Consider the following 19,614-nt stretch of genomic DNA (forward strand, 5'->3'; position numbering starts at 1 on the left):
ACATCACTAGTACATGGTTCTTATTTTTATTGCCTCGATTTGCCAAATGTCTTATCTCATTGGAAAGGCTGGAGGGGCAGTGATCCCTCCCTCTCACAGCACCGGCACAGGCTTACAGACAGGAGACGGATGAGCCTACCGGCAGAGGATGAGGCACCAAAAGCAGACCAGACTGTGAATGGCAGGTCAAATGGCGTCTGAAGGAAGTTTCGTTCACTCATGCATTCATCAAATGCTCATAAAGCCTGTGCTAGCATTTAAGGGTACAGAAAGAGTACCTGGGCTCTCTGGCAGGGTGGGTGGGGACAGAGGGAAGCTGACATTTTTAGTGTCATGGATATGAACAGTCTCAGCTGCATAAATGTCATGCTAATAACCTCTGCTGGGCATGGTGGTGCATGCTTGTAATCCCGCTTAGGAGGCGGAGACAGAAGGATCGCACAGGTTCGAAGCCAGCCTTGCTGGCTTGAGACCCGTTTCCAAATAAAAATATAAAAAATAGGTGTCTAGGAGTATAGCCCGGAGGTAGAAGGGTTTCCAGGAACCCCAGTACCACCCACCAAAAAAAAAAAATATATATATATATATAGCTAATGGGAAGTGGAAGAAGGGGGGATTTTTCTTCTCACAGAGTTAGGAAAGTGTCCAGAGGATATTTCATAGTCCCCCTTTATCCAATTTCACTATCTGCAGTTTCGGTTATCCACTCAGCCATGGTCTGGAAATATTAAAGTGAAAATTCCAGAAATAAACAATTCACAAATTTTAGATTGCACACCATTCTGAGCAGCATTATGAAAACTTGCGCTGCCCAGCTCCCTCCTGCCCAAGATGTAAATCATTCCTTTGTCCAGCATATACATGCTGTATACACTACCCGCCCATTAGTTATTTAATAGCCACTCTGGTTATCAGATCAACTATCAAGACATCGCAGTTCTGGGTCAATTAACCCTTATTTTACTTAATAATGGCAAAATGCAAGAGCAGGGATGCTGTCAATCTTATTATAGTATAGTGTTATAATTGTCCTATTATTGGTTGTTGTTAATCGCCTACTGTGCTGAATTTATAAAACAGACTTTATCATAGGTACGTATGTACAGGGAAAGACATAGTATAGGGCTTGGTACTATCTATGCATCCAGTGAGGATCTTAGAATGTATCTCCTTAGCATAAAAGAGGGCCGCTGAATCTGAGCTGGGCCTTGGAGGATGAGAAAAGGAAACACACGGGGAGGGAACCATGCAGGGGCTGGGAGGCTGGTGAAGAGGCGTGGTCCCGGCAGTTTCAGCAGGCTTCTGGCTGCCAGGCTGGGTGAGGAGCTAGATCAAGGGTATGGATTGGGAAGGTCTATGGGGCATTGTCCTGCAGAGAGCCATTGGTATTTTCTCAGTGGACTAGAAAGTCCTGGGTGAGGGCCTGCTGGGGAAGGCAGATAGGGCTGTGAGGGAGGATGAACTGGGGCCCCAGTGGTGAAGCCATGCCACTGTGTGGTCCTGCAGAGCAGAATGTCTGATCAGGGAGGAAAGAGAATTGAAGTCAGCCTGGCAACCAACCAGAGGTGGCAGGGAGGGAAGGAAAGGAGGAGGGATCTCCAGATGGGGGCATCCTGCAGAGAGACCAGCGGGAATGACAGAGAATCCATCAAAGAGGCAGGGTCAGGGCTGGGGGTCATAGAGTGGGCTCTGGTGGCGGCCCTTACCTTCTCCCCTTTCATCCCTGGAAGGCCGGCAGCTCCGTCAGGTCCAGGCTGTCCCTCGGGGCCCTGGGGAACACCAGTGACAATCAGTCCACAACATTTCTGCTAAAAATCATACACAAACTCTTCCTGGAAGGAGAGCAGAGTGTGGAGGACGGCGAGCCCAGGGTCTCAAGGCAGGGCCAAGGCAGCCTCCACTCTCCGGTCACGTTTCCTCCCCTTGGAGACTGATATTGGGAGCAGGTTCCAACTAGATGGTCTCTACCCACCCTAGACCTGCTCAGGACCCGTAGTTCCAGGGTTCTGCTCGAGTGACGATAAAGCAGGAAACCCATGTGTGGTGAGTTCCTGATGCTGCTTCTCCAGGGTCTCAGCAATGATTCACATGAGGACTTGGCTTACAAACATTAGCTGGCTGTTCTCTCTCAGGCTCTAGCCAGTGATCGCTGGAGTCTGCAATCTGTACACCCTTCCCCTGGCTAAAGCAAGCCCTGTGGCCACAAAGATGGGGAGGGAGCTTCAGTTGCTCACCGGGAGCCCAGGTTCACCGGCGGCTCCGTCCTCTCCAGGAGAGCCAGGGGGTCCCATATAAACATCAGTTCCTGGCTTCCCAGGAATCCCAGGCAAGCCAGGTGGACCCGGAGGGCCTGGCGGACCCTAGAAAACACAAGGAACTCTGTCAGGACCAGTAAGGGGAGGATAAATATGCATGCACACACGTGTTCTTAATTGTCTTCATTCCACATAACAACCCTGTAAGGAGGCATTGGTGTTTGCAACCGGCAGAAGGAAAGGGAGGCCAGAGAGAATTTGACTCAAAGACACCCTCCACATACACAGCTAATACATAGAAGAGCTGGGATTTGTTGAACCTAGGGCTTTCCACACCCATTACAGCATGCTGTCTCCTAGATGGTGTGTACAGTCAAGACCCAATTAGGACCTCTGGCTAATTTAGTTTTCTGGTTAACCATGAGGTCAGTAGTGCCTGTTGTTTGGTCTTGTCCTCGAATCTTCCTGAGGGGTACTCTACCCTTTCATGGGGCTGGCTGATCCCACCAGCCTGGAAGGTCCCCAGAAGCTCCCCCTGGCTTTGGTTCCATTTATCTGCTATAAGCAGAGAACTTTCAGCTCTGGTCATGGGGGGGAGGAGGTGGGTAGCCAAGAGGAGCTTCTGATTGGAGTCAGCACAGGGGCTCAGAGGGAGGGCTGGAGACAAGATCGAGGCCCTGGGACAGAGGCAGCAGCCTCAGGCAAAGAAGGGAGGCACCTCCTTGGGGGCCACTTAGAGGCTGGTGGGACCCCGCCTTGGCAAGAGGCCAAGGGTACAACAGGTGCCGAGGAGGGAGAAAGAAGTCTGGAAATTAGGAAAGGGAGGATTTCAAGAAGGGCCTGCAAGTCAAGGCGTGGGATGCTGTCCAGACAGAAGAGGCCGGGGTTTGTTTTGCGAACACAGAGCAAGATAAGGGAATCAGGAGCCAACTGAGGAGGCCGAGGTCAGCGGGCAAATGAGCCATGGAGCAGCCCACGGATAAGGCTGCCAGGGAAAGGAGGAAAGTGGAGGAGAGGAGGCTCTGATCATAAACACAAGCTCAAACCCACTTAAAATGAAACAGATCGAAATTTGCAAACATATAAAAAAGTAAAGAAAACGTAAAATGAGACCCCATGAACTCACCACCAACAGACCCCCATGGTGGCCAGTCTGGTCTTATCGATCCCCTCAGCCCCCAGTCCACTCCTCCCTCCTGGCTCATTTTGAATTTGGTCCCGAACCCCAGGTCCAGGCCGGTCACCCTTCACACTCACTCTTAACAGCTCCTCGCTGCCCACCAGGTCCCCAGAGCCAGAGCCGACATCCAGGCCCAATCCAAGGCCAGAGCCCTCAGCCTCTGTCCCCATCTGTAGAGAGAAGACAGTCTCACAGCCTGAATTCCACAGCCAGTCCCCAAGGACAACCGTGTCACCTCGAGTTTTCCCACATTCTAAAGCCCTGTAACTCCTGACGCCAGCTTCCCTCTGGCCTCTCCTGCTGTCCATCCACGAGGCCAGCTTTCAGACTCCTTTCCTGCCTTTCAAAGCCCCACTGGGCCTCCCAGGGCCATGGCTGCCTCCCCCTGAGGCCTACTCTTCTTCAGGGGCGTCCATCTCTGCCTCCTCTGACCTCACCGGCCTCTGCCAAGGCCTCAGTTTGGAGTCAGAAGCAGCTGGCTTGAATCTTGCTGCTCAGGTGTCCATCAGCCCTGCTAGACCAGGGGCTCCTGAAGTACAGCCCCAACCCCAAGGCTCCCTGTGCGTCTAGAGGTCAGAGCAAGAGCTGGCGTGGAGAAAACAACGGATGCACTTTGGCGATGTCACCAAATTCCTCCACAGAAGCAAAGGAAATTTCCAAAATACTCTCCTAGGCCTGAATTCCTAAAGACAGGAGCCAGGCAGGGCTCCTTCAATTACTGAATGGTTCGTGCACTCAGCACCACTGAAATTTCTCAGGGAAGAGTTGGGTTTGCGTTAGAGCGGGGTACGGGAGTCATGGTGTTGGGTGTGTGGGTGGGAAGTGGGAGGTGGTCATGGAGGCAGGGAGACCTATGAGGAGGCTGCTGTCTCATCTTAGGGAAAAAGAAACACTCCCTGGCTAGAGCCAGGGACACTTGGGGACAGCCTGAGTGTGGAGGGCCAGGGAGAGGACCCCTCGAGGATGTTTCCTGGTTCCTCTCTTGGTGTTCAGATAAGTGGGGTGCCACTGTCAAAGATGGGGAACCAGGGAGAATAAAAGGTGAGGGGCAGGGCGAGGAGTCCAGTTTGGAGCACTGAGCTGGAGGGACCTTCGGGCAAATAAAGCTCTTGTGACAAGGTGAGAAAACCAGGGATCAGGTCCTGGTTCCACCAAGTCTCCGATGAACAGAAATTAGAACTTCACTAGCAGAACTGTCTGCAAATTGAAGGACTGCCTAGAGAGGTGGTGAGCACCCCATTCCTAGACATATGCAGGGTATTCACCAGATAGCAATACATTGTGACACTGAGTGCTCTGCAGGGTCCTAGCAGAGGCAGAAAGCCCTGAGGCCTGACTGGAAGGCACTACAGGGGTCACTAGGAGAACCACAGCCTGTTGCTATTACCGCACACCGTGTGTGTGACAAGACTGGATGCAAATCTCACTGTGGGTTGAGCAGACCCAGGGATACAGGAAGCAGAGCAAGGTGCCCATCTGACTGTTCTCTCCCTTGTGTGTGTGTGTGTGTGTGGTACTGAAGATTGGAATCAGGGGCATTCTATCCCTTAGCTATACCCCCTGCCCTATATTATTGGTTATTTATTTTAATTTTTTGGTGGTACTGGGGTTCCTGGAAACCCTTCTACCTCCGGGCTACACTCCCAGACACCTATTTTTTATATTTTTATTTTGAAACATGGTCTCTTAAGCCAGCCAGGCTGGCTTTGAACCTGCGTGATCCTCCTGTCTCCACCTTCCAAGTGCGGGGATTACAAACATGCTCCACCACGCTCGGTCTATTATTGTTTATTTTGAAGCAGGGGCTCGCTAAGTTGTGGAGGGCCTCACTAAGTTGCTGAGGCTGGCTGTGAACCTGAGATCCTCCTGTCTCAGCCTCCCAAGTACTGGGATTACAGGTGTATGACACCAAACCTGGCTGCCCCCTTCTCACACATAGGGACTACCCTCATCTTTAAGATCCAGATAACACGAGGTAAAGAGGGGCAGTGCCTTTGCAGGGGCAGCCCAGGGGAGCACCCTACACCCCTCAGAGCTCAGGAGCCCTTTGCGCACACTAGTGTAAGGGGGTATGGTGGAAAGGGCTGATGATGTGGACATGCGCTAGAGACCCCTGCCACGCAGGTCTCTCCCACACTGATCTGGGCCCTGCTAGAGCCCTGGTCTCCAGCTCAGCTTAGCCTCCCCTAAAGCCTGTTCTACCTCCCTGCCTCCCCACCAGCCCCTGCCACTTTTGGGGTCTTTATTGTTCACAAGTCTGCCTTTCCAGGACCCTGGCCTTGGTCAACTCCAGATCCCAGCTTCTGGCACAGGGCTAGAGTTTAGGAAATGCACCTGAACCCTAGGAGATGTTGACTATCAAAAGGTCCAAAGAAATGGCTGCCCTGACAAGGTAACAGAATGACTCAGTGACCAAAAGGAGAATGGAAACATTGACAGGGAAATCCCAAAATATAGGTGCTGTGACATCTCCCTCTCAGAGACCTCCAGAGCCCTGCTGTCCTCTGAACTGTACAGAGGTGGCCAGAGGTAGAGAGAAAGGAGGACAGAGGCCTCCTTTTCTACGCCTCAGTGGGCAGATTCCAGGCTCCAGGGCTCAGGTGCTATTTTCCAAAGACCACCTTCACAAAGCCCAAGGCAGCCGAGCAGAGACGGAGGGCCAGGCCATGGTGGAAATGGGAAGGACCCCAGAGGCAGCCAAGTTGCTGCCTGCAGCTGGGCAGGCTCTCTGAGCAGCACCTTTGGGGATCCCAGGCCAGGGCCACTGTACTGCCTCCTCTTGGAATAGTTTATGGTCTCAATGAGAGAAACTTGTTGTCCTTCTGCAATGACTGACATCAAACAGCATTTCCATAAACATCACCTCCCTTCATCCTGGCTATGGCCCCTAGGGATAATGGTATATCTACCCCCACTTCACAGATGAAAAAACTGAAAGGTGAGGATGTGGTAGAGAACTCTCCAGAGACTCTCCACGCATGCAGAGGCAAAGCCAGGGCCATGGTCCTTGCAAACTCTTGTTCCCTCAACACCTTCCCAGGAAGAAGACTGGGGCAGAGCTCAGAACACGTGCATCTGAAGGACCCTTCCTTAAACAGGGAACACCTAGGCCCATGGAGGTCAAGGGACAGGCCAACATCACCAGCTGGCAAGAAAGGGCCAGCCAGAACTGTTCCTGTGGTTGGCATGACTGAGTTAAGTGCACACTGTGGTCGGGGCCCAGAGGGTCCTGAGAGCCATCTCAGCACAAACCTCTTCTCCTTTAGGCCCAGTCTGTCCTTCCATTCCTTCATGGACTCGTTGAGCCTAAATCAGAAATATTTGGTTAAAACTTGATTACAGTGTCCTTGGGACATGAAGCCGCTGAGCTCTGTGGACATTCCTGGCCCTGGCCAGTGAGCTGGGCATGCTCCAGGGCCTCCTGCTGGGCTGGAGTTGGCGAGTCCACAGAGAGGCCATGGCCGCTGCCGCGTCCTTTGCTCAGGGCAGATCACAGGAGTTCAGTTCCTTCCCTACAGGGAAGTCAGTGGCATTTGGAGTCACCCAGACCTGATAGCCAGTCTCATTTTTTGCTACTGTTGTGCAACACAGACTTTCAAATATAGTAGTTCATTTTAAGGGTAATGTTATCCTATTTTCTCCTAAAAGATTCAAATGTATATTCAGTACTTAGAAAAGGAATGACTTCATTTCGACCACCGTGGGCTTTGCTAACCAACTCCGCTCCTGGCATCAGATGGCAACGGTTGACAGTATATAACACCAGGGCAGAAAGTCCAGAGGCCAAGGCCATTGTCCCTAATTGACCCTGGGAACCATGTGACACTGAGAAAAGTCCTATCCCTGTCTGGGCTCCATCTGCAAAATAAATATATGTGGCTAATTTGTTGAGCATGTACTGTGTGCTAGACAAAGCTTTCCATGTATTAACTCGCTTAATCCTTACAACAAATTAAGAGGTGGGCACCATGATTATGATCCCTGTCTTATTCATGAATAAATCGAGATAGGGAGAGGTGAGCATATTCAATGGATGTGTGGCAGTTAGGCTTAGATGCTGTCTCTCACTCATGAAGCTAAGTCTCCTGTGGTGACTCTGAGATTCAAAGTGATCCTAAACGTATTCCAAAGGGGGTACCCTCTTGACTGTCTTTACTGTGCTTTCAAACTATCGGACCGGGAATCGGAGCATCCATTTCAATTCATTGCAAGATGCTAACATATGCCCAGTGGGGATCTAGCTTCTTCAGTTCCTTTTTTTCTCTCTTCTCCACCCCCGCCCTTCGACTCCCTTTTTCTTAGAGCTTTCAAAAAACCTCAATTATAAAAACCATAAACCTTTGGGTGGAAGACTCCACAGGGCATTAAGAACCTAGCAACCTCCCATACTTCCCCCACTTCTAGGCAACAACTGCTAACATTTAGAGAGGGCAGAGTTTCCTTGCAGAGTTTCTGCATGTGTATCTTCTTAAATACTTAGGACCGCACAATATACTTGAGTTGATAACCAGCTTCTTTCACTTAACACAGTCTGGTAAGCATTTCTCCCATCATTAAATACTAATAAGAATAATGTTAATAACTATGCAGTGCTCCGTTATTTGACTATATCTTAATCCAGTTATCCTCTATTGTTGGTTAATTTAATCATGCCTGATTCTTCTCTATTATGGGCCAAATTGAGATTAATGCCCTTGTAAACAAAGCCTTCTTTACATATTAGACTATCACCATTAGAATAGGTTCCCAAAAAAGAAATTCTGGTCTCAGTTTCATGGTGGTTATTTCCTGGTTGTTAATAGGCAGTTTTTTTTTTTAATACATGTGAACAAAGAGTTTCCCAGAATTAGTGGGCCCGCAGCTTCCCACCAGCATGGCTGGTTTTGCAGGCATTTCTCAAAGCAGAAAACACAAGGGCACCAGTACAAATCAAGAAATCAGTGGCAAAAAGAAAAAGAAAGTTAGGAGATGATCAGAGTTTAAGACACCAAGAGACACACTAACCACATGCAATGTGTAGACATTGTTCTGATTCAGTGGAACTAACTGGAGAAAGACACTTTTTAAAACAACCGGGGTATTACAGAAAGCAAAGGAACCATTGTTAATTTTATTAGATGGATAATAACATTGTGGCTATAACAAAACAAAATAAAATAAGGTCCTAGATCAATCAATGAAAAATATACACTGTATTATTTACAAGTTCTATGGGATTTTAAAAAATACTCCAGCCTTTTCCTTACTCTTCCAAAAGATGGTGGTAGGAGGTAGACCAGATAAAGACACACACACACACACACACACACACACCCCTACACACAAGTTAAAGGAGAACCCCCTTGTCCTGTCCTGAGGTGGCCTGCTCAGGGGAGCTGAACCTAGGTTTGCACAGGCCGGGGTGAGGGGCAGAAGGGCAGGGGACATTGTTAGAGAGTCACCATGTGCAGGGGCAGGGGTGCAGTAGCACAGCCCACTGGGCTGCTCCCAGCTCCTGGCACCAGCGCCAGCGATCATCCCCTGGGGCCCTGCCCAGCCTTGTCTCACTCCCTGACTCCAGCACTGGACCCAGACTGTATAGCGCTATAAGCTGCCCAGGTGTGTCTAATGTACAACTGGGTTAAACCCAGAGCTGTTGCTCTCCTTCCTCCTTTATCAGTGATGCCGAGGAGGCCCGAGGGCCTTTCCTCCTGGGCCTCCATAGAGCACCTCTCCACCACGGATGGGGACACGTGTTGAGAGCAGGAGCTACGCAGGCCAGGGGGCACTCAGTGAACCCCAGCACTGCCTCTCAGAAGCCTGCAATGGCAGCAGGTACCTTTACCCCACTAGTTGTCCCCTTCTTCTCCTGGAATGAGATCCTGCACCTCATGCTGGAGGCTGCCATGCGACTAGGATCAGATAATCATGGAGCAGGTTGCTCCATCAATGTCACCCAGTGGCTTACTTCCTCCCTCAACTGTGGGTTCCTGGGGGACAGGAGGAGGTCGTAGTCTTCTCAGTCCCCAGGTGTCAGAACCAAGGGTCCAGAGACATGTGTCCAGGAACTTGGGAGTCAGCATGGGAGGGGGGCACTCTGGCTATGAAGAGGCGGCAGCATGGTGGGAAGGGCCACTGGCAAAGATGCACGGGGAAGGGTACTGTGGACTCTCTCAGTTGGCTCCCCTGCCCTGCCCCTGCAGCCCCCAGCTCACGGGGCAGCCCTGGACTCCGAGTCGTGGCTCTCAGAGTGTGCACCCGGCTTGCTTGGGAAGCTGCCTTGCTCAAGCTGGTCAGCAGTGGGGATTTTCCTCTAAAGATGCATTCACCTTTGAAGAACATAAAGTGATTCGCATAAGCTCAAACTGAGGGCCAGCTCTGAGTTTTCTGTTTCTAAAAGACAAAGATAGCATCCTAAGTGGTGACAACCTCATGTGCAGGTATGGTAGGTTCTGAACATGCTGACTGACCTCACAGGCACCCCGTTTCGCATCCAGGAAAGCAGGCTCAGAGAAACTAAAGAATTCACTAACTTCACACAGCAGCAGCCCAGAGTCTAGACAGGTCTAGAAAGTGCTGGAAGGGATGATGCTTCCAGCTCCCGTCCCTGTGGAGTCTCCCAGTCAGCTTATGCACTGCCCTCAGTGCCACCTGCTGGAAAGGTCTCATTTCAACTAAAAAGAGCAATTTGGGGACCCCAGCCTAGGCCTCTCAGTTTTTACTTCTTGCCTTTCCCTCCCCAGGATGCATTTTCCTTGCATGTCCCCAATTGGAAGGCCCTCAGATGCCCAAACACACAAACCAAAAGGAGAACCCACCTCTGCAGAGGCCAGGGGCTGGCCCTGCCAGGTCTGCACACCCGCTGCCACTTACCGGGGTGACTCCTCTCTCAGGAACTGCGGTGGGCGTGGGGAGTGGCAGCCCGTCAGGGAGAGCATCTCCAGACGCCTCCTCCTCAGTTGTGACAAGGGGCTCCACTGTCGCAGCTGCTGCCTGGTCTTCTTCATCACCAGGTGCCTGTAAAGGAAACCACGCGGCTGCGGGCATCCTGGCAACAGTTCCTGTGGTGCTGGTTCAGTTTTAACCTCTACTCACAGAGGCACAGGTTTGCACCTGCCTAGAGAAATCTGCACTCTCAATAAGGATTCGGGGCCCTGGTACCTCCTTCTGTCTCTAGACCACTGGTCTCTGAAAAACTTGGGACAAAACCCAATGCTTGACCTCTGTCATGCTCTGGCATCACATTCTGACAGCCTCAGACACTTCATAGCCTCGCTGACTCCTGCATGCGCTTCTTTGGGGAATGTCAACTGCTCCTGTCTCAGGATGTTGACCTCTATCCCTCAAGATCCAGAGAGGATACTAGAGGACACTTACCGCAGTGGTCACTTGCCCCAGGGCCACTGTGGATGCGAGGGTGGCAAGGCCATCAGTGGGGGTCCCGCTGGCTTCCTCTTCTTCAAACATGCCCAGAGACACTTCTGATGCAGCTATGGCTGTGGTTAAGTCTTCTTCACCTTTGGGACCCTAGAATAAAACTGGCATGAGGGATCGTGCCATGTGACCCATGCCCCTTGTTCAGCAGGTATACAGGTGGCTGTGGGAGGGAAGTGTTGGCATCACCTTAAGGTCCCTTCCCTTTGCTCATAGAGAACTGAGCCTGGGCTCACAGAATATTCCTCTCTGGGCATCCCCAACCAGCCCCCAGAATGCCTCTAGCACATCTCTGCCAAGTGCTTATCTGGTCTTAGTTTGCATGTGTCTAGGAATGGGGAGCTCACCACCTCTACAGGTACACCTTCTATTTGCAAACAGTTCTGCTAGAGAAATTCTAGTTTCTATTAAGCTGAGACTTGGTGGAACTGGGACCTGATCCCTGGTTTTCTCACCTTGTCACAGGAACTTGTTTTGAAAGAAGAGAAGAGAAGAAAGGGGAGAGGAAGAAGGAGAAGACCACCTTGTCCACCGAAATAGTTCATGTAATGGCCAAGTGGCCTGGGAAGCTCTGTCACCAGTCATTGCAGGTCCTGAGAGCAGTCTGCCTGCCTGGATGTCAGACCAGAGCTGGAACACTGCCCGACCAGCATGACACAGACCAGGGAGTGGGTGTGTGGACGGCCTCGAGGCAGGGGAGTTGATCTGCGCTGGCCTGGCCACCCCTGCGTGCACTTGCATGGAGGTTGCCTGCCATTTATCAGCAGTGAAGCCTGCCCATGAACCGGAAGCAGCAATCTATGTCCTCATGAGCTTACATTCTCCTAGGAAACCAGGCATGGACCAGTGATCATGGTCATTATCAACTGCAATGCCTACTGCCTTCTAGAGAGGAGGAAGGCCCTCTGAGGAAGCAGGGTTTGAGATGCATTCTGAAGGACATACAAGAGTGGAGAGAAGGAGGGTTGCTGGCAGAGAGCTGGCCCCTAGGTCACAGAAGGCTGCAAGGTGAGTGTCAAAACCGTTGCTCAAGACACTGAATGGGGGGGGGGGTGTATGAGGTCCCTGGGGCGCCGAGGCTGGAGCAATGGATGAGATGTAGTCAGCCAGGCTGGCCAGCCAGATCCTGCAAGGCTCCTCCTGAAGCTGCTCCACAGGTCAGGGCAAGGAGAAGCTTCCAAGCAGAGGGCTGATAGCCAGAGAGGCATTGGAAGAGGACAGAGAGGCCAAAGAGGGGCCTGGGGAATCACCTGGGCTGGACATGTGCAGTACTGTCGGGGCCCCCTTCTGGAGGACAGAAGTGCTGGAGAGCTTAGGAGGCAAAATCAGTCAGACTCCATACTCAATGGGGGTGTGGGATGTAAGAAAGAGGGAAAAGAATTCTGCATTGGGCAACTGGGAACTGTGTTCCTATGAGGTAGGGATGCAGGAGGAGTGGGCGTGGGGAGTTAAATTTGAATCTGTTGAGTGAAGAACTTGAGGGTATCTGTTACAGGGACATCAGAAGGACAGAGTTGCCCTGCGCTACTGCGTCCAGCCTTCCAGAGCTAGGCAGTCTCTGCCTTGCAGGCAGATGTGGCTGAAGCCTGGCCGTGTCCTCCACCCTGTGGGGCCTGGCCTGCTTGCACCCTAATCCTGCTCTGACAGCTTGCTGCAACTCCATTTCCATTTCCACTTCCATACGCACAGACCACCCTGCCCACTGGCTTCCGGGGTGGCTTAGCCACATGCTCACCTGGGCCTGGCCAGCTCAGCCCTGAAAGAGCATTTAATCAGAAAGCTGCTGCCTCCTCATGCAGGCTTTTCTGCATTTGCTGGGTGTGAGACCCATGCTGAGAGGCTGATCCCAGAATTTCACAGAGCTTACCATGGTGGTCTCCTCCCTGGGGTTCTGGGTGGGCATGGAGAGGGCTGGCCCCATAGTGGGCATGCTGCTGGCCTCTGCTTCCCCAGCAGTGCTGATGGGCACCCCATCCTCCCCTGCTGCTGTTGCTGCTAAAATGTCTTCATTACCTGGATCCTAAATAGAAAGACATCCTGAGGGGCCGCATTAGGGGACCACAATCCTGATCCATGGGGCTGTGGCTGGAGGGAGCAGCAGCCCTGGCCCCTTGCACCTGTGTCCTGCTGAGCCCACATTTTTAAAGCGTGTACACATCCAGAATGGCACCACTGCCCTCCATGTGGCATCAGGATGGGAACCTGGTCCCCGTGCTGCCACCCTGCCTGTGCTGTTCACCTGGCTCCTCCCTCACCCTGGAGTGACAAGTGCTCTCCAGCAATCCCGTCCAACCTGTGCACCCAACCCTCAACCCTGAGCACAGAGCTTCCATCGGTGTTGAAATCCTTGTATTAGAAACTCAGGTCCTTGGACTCCAGGGCTTTTTGGTGGAAGGAGCTGTCCACTTGACCACTTGACCACTTCCTGCCTCCCGCTCTCCCTAGCTCAGGCCATCTGGCTTCCAGCCCTCCCACATCCTAGAACTGCTCTCCCTACCTACCCAGAGTCCTGCCTAGAATTCAGTGGCAGCTGGCTCCCCTGTCTTTCCTCCACCCTCCATTGGGGAGCTGGGGGGTCTTTCTAGAATTCCAATCTGGCTGCACCTCTTCCTGGGCCTCTCATCTCTGCTGGACCCACTCAATGACCTCCAGGGTCTCCGCGGCCTCCACAGCCCACCTCCCCTCCCGGTCTCACAGTGACACATGGGCACGCTGCTTCAGCTCCTGTGCTCCTGCTGCCCCTTCCCGGGAACCAGCCCCATTCCCATGTTCCTGGCCACCTCTGCTCATCCTCAGGCTCACCTTCCCCTCCTCCACCCCGACACTGGGCATGGGCCCTTCTTCTGTGCTGCCAGAGCACCCTGGGCTCTGACTCTTGCAATGTTTACCACTGTGACTCTAGGAACCGGGTTGCCCTGTTTACCATCTGTCCCCAAATGAGGCCCGGTGCCCAACACGGTGCAAATGCTTGGCGAACATTTGTGCACTGAGTCAACACACACCTCGGCCTCCTACTCTGTGCCCACTCGGCCTCAGCCCCACGGGGCTGTCATTCTGCACTTAGCGGACAGATGAGGAAGGCCAAGCACTGCTCCCACCGGAACGATCCCTTCCCTGGAGCAGGTGGGGTGTAGCATGCACTTGAGTACTTACTGAGGTGACCCCTTCCTCAGGGTTCTGAGTGGACATGGCCAGGGTTGGTCTCCCAGTGGGTGCACTGCCAAGCTCTGCTTCCTGGGTGGTGTTGCCTGGCACCTCGGCCTCCCCCGTTGCTGTTGCTGCTAAGCCCTGGAAACAAGGACGTCAGGAGAGACCATGTCATTGGCCCTTGGCCCTGTTCAGCATCTCTGTGTCTGGAGGGAATAGATGGCCTGAATCTCTCCAGCAACCTGTGCTTCCATAGCTTCTTTATCTCACGCATGTCCATCTAGGGCCACCCTGGCCCCACGCCAGTCCCAGACTCGCAGAAGCCAGGGCAGGAGAGGCTGCTGTGGTTCTGCCTCGTGTTTGATTCCAGTGTGTTTGCACCTGCAGTGACAGGCGATCACTGCCCCCCGAGTCCGCCCGCTCCAGCGCTGCACACTTCTTGCCTAGATACGTGGGCTTCCCCGTCCCACCCCAGACACAGGGACCAGGTCTTGCCCATGATGGGGCTTCAGAGATGCGCAAGCAGCATCACTGTCCTCCTCAGCCTCTCTAGACCCCATACTCCGCTGTCCTCTCTCCCCATGACTCAGTTTCCTCTGGGCAATGCACAGGCATTACACACACACACACAGCAAGTGGGGAAATAAATGGAAACAGAGCGGCTCTGGCGGTTGGCATCACCAAAGAGGCGATGTCATATCTCCACTTTGCAAAGTTTTTTATTTTTTGCAAAGAGATAGTTTCTTTGGATAATAAGCACATTAGGCTGACTGAAGACATTTATTTTTCAGATGCAGGACTTCTCAGAGTGGAGCACTTCCTATATTTATGCATCCTCAGAATCCCTTTCCAATAGTATAGTAAGTCCTTGCAAACTTATCCTCTCTATCTCACCCCCATAAAACACACACACACACACACACACACACACACACACACACACACACTGGATAACAGTTGAGTGTCTCTCTGACTCAGGGTCAGGTAAAGCCCCAAAGGGCAAGCGCGGTTGTACAGGCAGCAGGTAACTTCCACGTGCTTAGAGGCTTGGCCGGGCTGCACAGGTGGACCTGCTCAAGAGACAGGACAGCAGTTCCACCAGTGTTTAACTATCCCTCTCTTCACGCTATCCAGGGCAGTGACAGAGAGGAAACTCCTCCTTTGGAAAGAGTTTTCAGTGTGCCGCTCTTCCACCTTTCCTCTCCTGACTACAAACCATGTGGTGAGCTGGATATGATTTCCTTGGAATTTGGGAGACAGAGGGACTGGTGTGTGGTTCTCTCCAGGAAAAGACTAAAACTAAAATTAGGGGCTCACCTGGATTCAGAATGGGAAGAGAGGAGGAATGGAGAAGGGAGAAGAGAAGATAGGGGTGACACGTACCTGGTTTTACTGGAGAGAGGCAAGATAATGATCCCTCCAAAGGGAGCTGGCTAAATCCATCATGAGAAAAATCTATCCAAGTTCTACCCAGAGGGTCAGGGCACCCAGGAGGACATGGAAGCCAGAAAGAAGTAAAAGAACAGTACTGGAACTTTGGTTGTAGGTCTACTGTAAGAAGACCTCTGAGGAATCCCCAAGCTCCCCGAGAGAAAATCCCAGTGGTCAGATGTCACCCACACCAAAGGCTCACACTGCAATCTGACTTGCCATGTACAGCTGTGCCCTTTCCTCCAGGTGGGCCAGACTCTGCTGAAAAAAAAAAATGGCTAGAAGGGAGGGGGGAGGCCACGGACAGTGAGGAGGAGAAAGAAATAAAAAACAGAGAATAAACCCCTAACTATGCTTTTCTCCCCCGGCAAATACCTGGTCTGTAACAGGCCTGCATATGCAAGGGGAAAAACTGTATTTGTATTTGTTTTGCAAATTTTTATATTATCCTAGACTGGACTAGTAAAATCTGAGTTCTCAGTCTAGGATAGGGAAGGAAATGAGCTGTCATTGTGTTTTTAGCAGGGGTCATTGGAAGACAACCACATTTGCTTTAGTTTTGTACTCTGTGTCGTCTAGCATTTCAAATACCGCTGGTGTAAAAGCCAATCACCAAGCAATAGCATAGACACACTTGCATTACTGACTCTGTCTTGAAGGGGTCTCAAATAGCTGGTGAGATATGGCCTTCAGATGGAGTTGCAGGGAGGTGGTTACCATGGCAAGGCCCTGGCTCCGATCGCCAGGCAGTTATGAGAACAAGCAGGGGCCACATCCCTTTCATCTGTCCAAGTGCATCCCTGGAGCCTGGGAGTCTTGCCTCCTCCATATCGCGGAAACAGAGGCAACCTTGATGATGTTCACCTAAAACTCTCGTGGTTCTCTACAAAGCCCAAGTCACTGAAATGAGCAAAGGAGTTCACTACTGACTTATCAAACGAACTTGACCATTCACTGACCTTGTCTTCAGTGGCATCAGGGAAGGCTCCATCCCCCGAGCCGATCTCAGGAACGGGGTTGCCATCCTCAGGATGGACCCCCTCCAGTGTGTCATTCAGGAGCTCACCAGACCCTAGGAAACAAACATTCCATAATCAATGACTATATTTTGTAGTCTTGGAAAAGAATAAGTTAAGTCTTCACTTAATAACTTAGAAAGATGTCCATAATGCCATAATACAGGGGAAAAACAAGTTGTAGAACTACAAGGCAAGGTAACACTGCTTGGTGGTTTCCATCAGGAGCTCTGGAGCCTCTACCAGCCGCAATCCTGCTTTACCACCTTCCAGGAATTGACCTGTGGTGGGCTGCTTAACCTACACCTCAAGGTTCTCCTCTACAAAAGTGGGAGTGTCGTAATGTCATAATAATTCCTACCTCATAGGAGTGTTTTGAGAATATTAAGTATGTTAATGCAAGAAAAACATCAAGAACATCCCCTGATATGTAGTAAGCAAGTGACAGTCAGTCAATGTGGTTCTATTTTTGTAAAATGAAAAACTATACATGAATATGTGTCTTTTTTTTTTTTTTTTGCTGGTATTGGGGATGGAACCCTTCTACCTCCGGGCTACACTCCCAGACCTATTTTTACATTTTTATTTGGAAACAGGGTCTCCTTAGCCAGCACGCACAGCTGGCTTTGAACCTGCGCGATCCTCCTGTCTCTGCCTCCCAAGCGTGGGGATTACAAGCGTGCGCCACCACGCCCGGCTGAATATGTGTCTTTTATCATTATTATAAATTTGATAACAAATTCATGGCATGTAATAATTATTCAAAATATATTATATGTATGTTTACATACATGCTTGGCTTAACCACAGTGCTTAATATTTGTTTCTTGCAGCAGATAGGAGTGGAAGAAGAAGAGAGCTTTTTTTTTTGTTTGTACAACTGCGTATTGATTGAATTTTTAGCACATGCACACATTTCTTTTGCAATTTAAAAACCAAACGGAAGCCAGGCGTGGTGGCACACGCTTGTAATCCCAGCATCCAGGAGGCTGAGACCGGAGGATCGCAGTACACGGACAGCCTCAGCTACTTAGTGAGGCCCTCTGCAACTCAGTGAGACCCGGTTTCAAAATAAAGAATAAAAAATAGGGCAGGGGGTGTAGCTCGGAGGTCTAATGCCCCTGGGTTCCGTCCCCAGACCCACAAAATAAATAAATAAATAAAAACCAAATGGGGTTCTAAAGCAAAGAATAAGAGGTAGCCGGGCGTGGTGGCGCATACCTGTAATCCCAGTACTTGGGAGGCTGTGACAGGAGGACCACAGGTTTGAGGATAGCCTCAGCAGTGAGACTGTCTCAGCAGTGAGACTCTCATCAACCTAATAAGACTCTGTTTCAAAATCAAAATAAAATTTGGCTGCAAGTATGGCTTGGAGGTAGAATGCGCCTGGATTCAACCCCCAGTACCACAAAATAAATAAATAAATAAATGAGTAAATAAATAAATAAAAGTTAAGAAGTGATGGTAAAATGCATGGGTACCTATTAGTACTGTGCTCTGGCCAAGCATGTGCCATGTACACCCTCCTTCAGCCCCCTGCTAACCCACTGATTATACCTCCAAGGACCCAGCCCAACACCAGGCTGCTGGTGCACAGAGCCAAGACAGGAACCCATGTTTAAGACTCCCCTCCATCCACAGGGAATGTGTCCTGCTCTGATCTAATCTGCACATCAACCCTTTTTATTACTAACCCCATTCTACAGAGGAGGAATGACATCCCAAGAAGTGGAGAGGAGGGGCCTTGAAGCTGGATGGACCTGTATCCTGCCCAGGCTCTTTCTACACACACTGGTCATGGACAGACAGGAAAGTGCTGAACTATCTAAAGGGTCCATGCACTTGAACAACAGAATGATAGCACCAGCCATGTGCTGGCGTCCTCCCAGCTCTGACCACCAGGGGGTGCTGTGCAAGCAGCCCTTGGCCCTAGGTCCTGACCCTGGGAGGATGGAGGTGCCATGGATGCTCTCAGGGAAGCCTGGGATACAAATAGTGGCCAGGGATGGCACTCGGTGTGCAGGCTCCCTTCTCCTCACTATCTGGGTGTCTATGCAGCAGGAGGAAAGGAACATCTCACTCTGCTCCAAGTATGGCTGGTCCTGGGCACATGGGATTGGTGCTAAAATCTGAGTCCCAGGCTTCTTTCAGATCTTACCCCTCTGATGAGAAAAGCCCACCCCAATGTCTCACCCCACTCCTTGCTACTCCTCAGAGATCCCAGCCCACCAGGAGAGCATTTGCAATTCACAAACCACAGCCAGTTAATGAAGGTTGAAACAGGGATCCTTAACACTCCAGCAGCCAGTTAATAAATCCAAGGCTTGGAAGCCTTCAGCCCCAGCCCACAGCAAATAGGTGGCCGAGCAGGGTGTCCACCCAAGCTGGGTCACCCCCTGCCCCTCAGGGTTCCCACAACACACCCCACTCCTTGGTTTCATTGTAATTTTATTAAATTATTATATATTTTTTCTGTCCAACATCCTGTACTGCCTCTTACCCACAGACTTCTCAAGTTTAATTATTAAAATAAGCTTTATTAACTGAGGGCAAAAGCAAAGAGAATAATGACAAATGTTATTATGGAAGACTTATAAAACACAAGTCCAATAGGAAAATAAAACTCATCAGAGACTACTGCTCAGAACATATTGTATATTGCATTTAGTATGTAGTGTATCTAGCACACACACGTTGCTCTACATTGCCTAATGGAAATAGATAGAAATAACATATTTTCAAAAGAAGGGTTGTAGCATACAGCTTTGAAATTTGCTTTTTTTGGTGGAATACGTCAGGAGCATGTTTCTGGATCATTAATCTTCCACACCCCCAGCATCAGGGCTGTAGATATGAATGGTACAGAGTTTGCCCAAACAATCCCTACTATGGATGCTTTGGGTTGTTTTGCTACTAGAACAGTGCTGCTAGGAATGACCTTGACCTACATCTCGGGGCTCTGGCCTTGGCTATAACAATGGTCTAAAATGGCTCCTCTCCAAAAAAGGGGAGAAAATGCTGGAGACCTCAGGCCTTGGGAATATGCGGAGCTGCTGCTGGGGGCACGGGGGCTATGTATCTGATTTCGGAGCTTCTGCCGATGTTCCTGGGTATGGTTGGAGGAACCTAGGCAGGAGCCAGAGCCAGGAGGATGGGGAGCCAGGAGACATGT

At 50.9% G+C, this 19,614-nt stretch overlaps 1 protein-coding gene across 1 annotated transcript in view; it reads right to left on the reverse strand.

The window, feature by feature from the left end:
• COL15A1 (collagen type XV alpha 1 chain) overlaps positions 1 to 19,614 on the reverse strand; it is a gene marked incomplete at both ends in the record, with an annotated part of 112,753 nt that overhangs the window by 40,385 nt on the left and 52,754 nt on the right. Inside the window, 9 exons of the mRNA XM_080708923.1 lie at positions 1,707 to 1,769; positions 2,235 to 2,360; positions 3,513 to 3,605; positions 6,688 to 6,741; positions 10,288 to 10,431; positions 10,792 to 10,941; positions 12,716 to 12,868; positions 14,002 to 14,136; positions 16,386 to 16,498. Coding sequence (XP_080565049.1) covers positions 1,707 to 1,769; positions 2,235 to 2,360; positions 3,513 to 3,605; positions 6,688 to 6,741; positions 10,288 to 10,431; positions 10,792 to 10,941; positions 12,716 to 12,868; positions 14,002 to 14,136; positions 16,386 to 16,498 — 1,031 coding nt within the window. The remainder of the gene's footprint in view (positions 1 to 1,706; positions 1,770 to 2,234; positions 2,361 to 3,512; positions 3,606 to 6,687; positions 6,742 to 10,287; positions 10,432 to 10,791; positions 10,942 to 12,715; positions 12,869 to 14,001; positions 14,137 to 16,385; positions 16,499 to 19,614) is intronic.

This window comes from Muscardinus avellanarius, assembly GCF_963383645.1.
Source record: "Muscardinus avellanarius genome assembly, chromosome: 13".
Lineage (NCBI taxonomy): Eukaryota > Metazoa > Chordata > Mammalia > Rodentia > Gliridae > Muscardinus > Muscardinus avellanarius.